Source organism: Tyto alba, unplaced genomic scaffold (genome assembly GCF_018691265.1).
Source record: "Tyto alba isolate M040663 unplaced genomic scaffold, T.alba_DEE_v4.0 Super-Scaffold_3, whole genome shotgun sequence".
NCBI classification, from domain to species: domain Eukaryota; kingdom Metazoa; phylum Chordata; class Aves; order Strigiformes; family Tytonidae; genus Tyto; species Tyto alba.
In genome coordinates this window covers 17,713,005-17,719,137 of record NW_024881304.1, presented here as the reverse complement: position 1 = coordinate 17,719,137, position 6,133 = coordinate 17,713,005, and the positions used below count along the sequence as shown (strand labels likewise).

At 48.1% G+C, this 6,133-nt stretch overlaps 1 protein-coding gene across 2 annotated transcripts in view; it reads right to left on the bottom strand.

The window, feature by feature from the left end:
- Window positions 1-3,416: 3,416 nt before the first annotated feature.
- The window catches only part of CNTN4 (contactin 4), a 348,713-nt gene continuing 345,996 nt past the window's right edge, over window positions 3,417-6,133 (bottom strand). For both annotated transcript variants that reach the window (XM_042799543.1, XM_042799544.1), the window contains exon 24: window positions 3,417-5,259. In XM_042799543.1, the coding sequence (XP_042655477.1) occupies window positions 5,159-5,259 (101 nt within the window). In that variant the 3' untranslated portion in view covers window positions 3,417-5,158. The remainder of the gene's footprint in view (window positions 5,260-6,133) is intronic.

Genomic DNA, 6,133 nt, shown 5'->3' with positions numbered 1-6,133 from the left:
TTTGGATTTCTGTTTTAAATAACTCTGACAAGATGCAGAATGGAAACTGGGAGCATGGCCTTGTGTATATCAGCAAGGGACCCAGCCGTGGTCCCTGGTAGTGACCAGGGAGGGATGAAATACCAGGAAAAGAATAAAACAAGCTGTAGAACACCCCCATGCTGTGCGGCTACAGCAAATCCATCGTCAGTGGAGAGCCACACTTGGCCTTTGCCAACACACTTTGTGATGAAACAGGGGGAACTCAGCAAATAACCTGAATAACCTCCACGGACATGGGAAAGGGAGCGTCTGTCTGTGCCGTGTGTGAGCTGTGGGCCCTGCAGCCAGGCTGCACCGAACGTCCTGCTTTTCCACTAAAGGTAGCGCCGATTTTGGACGTGCGGAAAAGGCCGTCTCAGTCGCAGGAGTTTATAAACCCCGATAGCCTCTGGGTTCTGTGGGCTATTTAAGGTTAGTTTGCTTACGCAGCTGGCATGCAAGTCGAGTCTTAATACTTTTGTGCAGGAAGCTAGCGCCTCGCCTTGCTGCTTTTGTACGCACAGGTAGCGCGTTGCCTTGTGATTGGTGTGCCCACCGCTGGCGCCTTGCTGCCACAGGCACAGCTCCCAAAATCTGAGAGTTCGTGAGTGTGGCAGGTTTTGCAGGTGGCCTGTGAGGAGCCACGTTTAAACTTGCAGTAAGTTCGCAGCCTAGGAATTGAAAACTTGGGAAAAATGGCTATGAAGTGCTGCAGAAAACTGACAGGAGTCTCCCGCTCACGAGCCACTGGCGATCCAAGAGCCCTCGGGAGCCCCCGGCGCCGAGTGTAAAACCCCCCTGAGCCCCAGGTGGGCATGGCCAGCTCCGAACAGTCCTACTCAGATTTTTCCTGTGAAGTTCTGGGATGTTGGTAAAAATGTCTATGCTCGTGTAGTTGTGCTGCTGTGCGGACAAAGACGCTCGCCTAACGACACCCCGATGCTCTCCCGATCATCCAGCACGCAGAGCACTTCATGCTGTTTACTCCTCTCCTGGTTTGTGGAAGTTCTTCAGGTTATTTGCTCTCCTTCTTGCAAGATTTGTACGGCTGGCAGAGGAAAGCAGGCATTTTTAATATCTCGGTTTCCCTGGGGCTTAAACATCCCCAGTTCCTGGCTGTGTGAAGCCAGGGCTGCGCGGGGAGCGCGGTGGCCAGCAGAGATCTGAAATCTGGGTGCTGCGAGACCCCCATTTCAGTATGAAAGAAGAGCTTCACCTGTGTTTTTTCACACTCCCTTCTCCTGAACGAGGGAATGCTGCTGGGATGGGTGGGCTCTGGAAGAGCATCTGTCTGCCCCCCCCGGCTGCAGGGCGGGGGGAGGCACGGGAGCCTCCCAGTTGGCTCTTTTTCAGTCCAGAGCTCCTTTGCAGGCTCTTGCTTTTGACATCAGCTGGCAGAATCTGCGAAAGGACAAGAAGGGATTGTTTGTGCTTCCTGACACAAGAGAGTAAAGTTTAAGGGTAAAAAAAAAAAAAAAAAAAAAAAAAAAAAATGGCACAAACTGATAAACTTCCTTAATTGCACCTACAAACAAAGCACAGCCTGGGAACGCAGAGTTTTCAAGTGTACAGTAATTAAAGAAATGTGCCAAGGACTTCTTGGCGCTCTTAAGAGGCTTTCTGAGCTGCAAGGAGCTGGGCTTCTCCTTCGCATGAAACTTCAGCAGCCTTGAGGGAATTTGGAAAACCCAAGCCCACTACTGCAACCTGTTGCTCTTCACTATCTGCTGTTCCATCTCAAACGAACTGTTTGAGACAGGGCCGGTTTCTGTTTGTGATTTATTTACTTACGTTGTGTAATCGACCGGGTGAGTTACCAAATAAACCTCCTGCCTGAAACCGCTTGAACTCGGGCTGTGACCTCTCCTGTTCCTGCGGAGTCCCTTCTACTTCCAAGAAACTTCTCGTCCATCGAGCTGGCCAGAGGTGAGGTTAAGCACATTAACAAAGAATAAAAAGAAAGATTTGACCCAGCAAGTAAATTGTTTGGAAAGTGCCAAAAGTAATAGAGCTCCCAGGTGCTACAGACTAAAAATAATTACAATAAATGAGCCAGTTCTCATCTGGGTGAAATAGCGTGGCTCCATCAAAATTAATGTAGCTCATTAATATAACAATGTTTGTGCCTCAGATGTCTCTCCCGCACGTGATTTTAATGGATCTGAGGTGCCCGGCTTTAACAGTCGAAAGTCAGAATTTCATTAGTAAAATCCTAAAAATGAGACTAAAGAGAATTCATTGACTGTAATGTATTTTATGTCATGCCTTAAAGTGGCCTAATAAATAAGATTGCTAAATATAATTTCATCCCCATTAGCGGCAAGATTTTGCAGAGATCAATGCGGTGTGTTTAAGTGCCTTTTGCACGTGAGCTCTGCCTCCGGCCAGGCGGCAGCCCGCGTGCGAGCGCCCAGCGCTGCCTGGAACCCGCTTGTCACCTTCAGTGTCGCTGCCCCGGGAGAACGACGCCAAGAGCTGGAACGAGGCGGCGGCGAGGGGAAAAACCCGTCCGAGAGAGCCACGGAGGGCAGAGCCGCCCCCGCCCAGCGAACCGTGGGCATTTCGGGCAGCGAGAGAGCGAAGGGCCCGCGCGCAGGACGGGCGCCCCAGGCAGGCTGCTGTGACGGCCGCGCGGCGCCGCCCGTGACGCCACCTATCCCCACACTCCTAAATCAGAGTTACGAGTTTCGTGCCCGGAGCACGTTTCCAAATGTTTCTTCTTCTTCTCTTTAAACCCAGCTACAAACCCAGCACACTCCTCCTGCTGCAGCTTTTCCCCCGTGCGAGCAGCCGCGGTCACGCGCCCCCCCTCTCCGGAGGTGCCAAGTGTAAATCTGCTTTTTAAAAACGGGACTGTGTTACCGGCCCGATTTGGTTTTCAAGCTTCACCGATGGCCAAGCGCAACGTGGCTCCTACGAAATGCAGAGCAGGTTTGCTCCGGGCAGGGCAGGGCAGGGCACGGCTCGCCCGCAGCCGGTGTCCGGAGCTGCCGCCGCCTCAGACGAGCGCTCACGGGGAGGCCGGACGCCAGTTTGGGCTTTTGGTTTGTTTTTTCCCGTTCCTTTTCACTCCGAGCTTCCCCAGCTGTAAGGGCTCCGCTCGGGCAGCACCAGCCCACAGGAGCCTGGGAAGGTCGTGACTCTACACAGAGACATTTTCACCCCAAACTCATCCACGCAGATTTTCTGTCCGGTTTGGAAGTACAATTAGACCAGAGCTGTATAAACAGATTCTTTTTTTTTTTTCTCTGCCTCCACAAAGCTGTGACAAACCAACTCTTCTTTTAGTATCTTCACGTCAGTGACAATCTCAGCAGGCGCTGCCTATTGCTCTGCTGAAATCTGTCACTGGGTACAACCAAACGTGGAGGAAAAAAGCTCCTGGAAGACAGATATCTTTACAAATGACAGAATATTTATTACCAATACCTTTAAAAAAAGATTACATCTGCTAGATCACTGATAAATATCATTTACACTGGGGAGAAAACTACAGAAGCTTTGCTTTTTTTTTTTGTTCCATTTTTCTTGGTTTTGTATTTTTTTTTTTTTTGGGTTTTGTTTTTTTTTTTTTTTTTTTAACATAGAAGTAACCATATCAAACTAAGAAAGGAACACAGCTTGAAATACTGACAATATTTCTCTGGTCAACACCCCTGACTTTTACACAAGTGGAATCCTGATTATGAGTTACTGAATAAATATATTTAGAAGGTCTAAAAGTTAACTGTATTATTCTGTAAGCAAAAAAGACAAGTTACAGGCAAATTCAAGCTATCAGGAAAAAAAAAAAAAAATTAGAAATCAACCACTGCAGCGCATTTAAACTTGAAAATTTCATAGAAAATTCCGTTGCCTTTTACTAGCGTGATCCCATCTGAGTGAACTTACAAAATTACCCCGTAGTAACAAACAGTCCTTCTCTTAAGAAGAATTATTTTGCTGCGGATAGTGTCGTTTTCCGGCGTGACTCTATTTTTGCCTTCAGGCGTCTATGAGGAGTCTCTCGAGAGGCGCAGGCTTCCGAGCAGGGACCTGCGGGGAGGTGCCCCCTCCCCGCCGAGCCGCTCGGTTCCGGCCGCGTTTCCTAAGCGTTTTCTATCGCGTGGAGTCGCGGCGGACGATGAGTGATGTTCCGATGCACGTGGAAAGCAAGCGCGTCTTTGGGCGACGGACCCAGGGCAGCTTTACGTCTCGGGGTCGCTGTGCTGTGATTTTCTTGGAATAAAAGCCCCCGAAGCGCGGTGGGTTGAGCTGGGTTTGCACCCGAAGGTGAGAACCGCGTCGTTCGCTCGCTCGCTCGCTCCTTTGGGTACCTGTCCCTTTTTGTCACTAGAGGCAGAGACCGCATCTTCGCGGTATCTTCATTCCTACCCAATTTAATGCTCCTTATGATAAAGACAAAGCTATTTCAAGACAGTAAAAATGGACCCTCGCTGCACGATGCCAGAATGTTAGCTACATGTCCTGCAGTCCACAAACAACCAAAATTCATGTATTTGTTTCAAGATTACAGTGTTCTTACTGTTTCGAGTTTGTCTTGCTTAGACCTCTGAATAAAATCTAACACCTCGTGTGTTATAAGCACTTGATTTAACACCAGAATCACTGTAACTGCCATTTAAATACAGCCGCATTTCGAACCGAATCTGGAACAGTTCTGCCTTGTGTAGCCTTGTAAAACTGTACAGGAAAGTTGCAGCCAATTTACTAAGAACAACTTTGAGCTCTCCATCGTAAAGGAAAAGATTCCAAACAATATTTTCGTGATAATGTCGTCCATAGCATTTTATAGCAGAGGAAAAATTAATATCTACATCATATGTTAACTTTAAAAAATTCTATAAAACACTAAATATATAATAAAAAATATGCATATAAGGACATATGTAAACTGCTTTGGTAACATCATATTACAGATGTTTTCAGTGCATTGCAGAGTTTCCAAGGAAACTTCAGACAAAGCTATATTTGCTTTGAGGAAGTACTGTATAATGCCATTCCTAAAGAAGCATAAACATTTTTCCAGTAGTAAGATGTACTCAAACCACAATATTACTTAGTACTGGGTGTCTTCAAAACAACTAGCTAAATGTTGCTTATATTATAAACAAGAAGTCCGCTATGTCATTTTTTGTCATAAACTGGACCGAGCTGTGAGCGAGATCATTATTGTGCTGATGGCTGACAGTGTACAGGCGTTGGAGGTCGAAGAGCCGGATCCTCTCGCGTACGCATCTGAGCAAAGGAGAGAGGGCGAGAAAATAAACCAACGGTGGAGAGAGCAGCCTGCCGCACCCCAAACCTCCCCCCCGACCCCCCACTGCCCCCCCCATTTTAATTCTGCTTCCTCCGAGGAAGCGCGGCGGTGGCGGGGCGGCCGGACCGCCCGGGAAGGGGGGGACCCCACGCGCGGTCCTGCCGCAGCAATTTTCACCTCTCCGACTGAATTTTTGGTTGAGCTCCAATTCCCGCCGCTGCCGCGTTGAGGCCGCTTTCACAATTGTATGACTTCACGGCCTGTCCACTTCTTATTTTTTTGCAGCACCCGTGCTACGTTCAGGCTGCTGCTTACGGCACCAGCCTGGCGCGACCCACGTCCCGGAGGAGCCGCGTCCCTGCTCCGCGCCCCGCCGAGAAGGAACCGGTGGGTGTTCCTGCTCTCCCGGGTCTGCCGAGTAAACCCCTCTGCACGGTTTATACAGCCACAGCGTGCAACCATGGTGGAGATAATTCTGATCTCACCCAGGGTTTTTCACATTGCTGTAATTTTAATGCCATATTCCTGCATTGCAGAGGCTCCTGATTTAATGCAGCTTATAAACTGTGGCATTATTAATGGAAGATGGGACATGGAGATTTTGCAAAAGCAAGGTTGTGTAATAAAATACTCTCTTTTCTGCTTGTTCTTCTACACAACCTCATTTCCCTAAATAAATATTTATGCATCCAACACACAATGGAATATGGCTATACAGTAGCCTTATAAATTTAAAAGCCTCTGAACACTGCATTTCGTATTTTGCTACAGTGAATTGCAGTGGAACAATATATCCAACACAGATACGAGTACGGAAGTAAGAGAGTGGAAAGTGTCTAGAAATCTTAAATA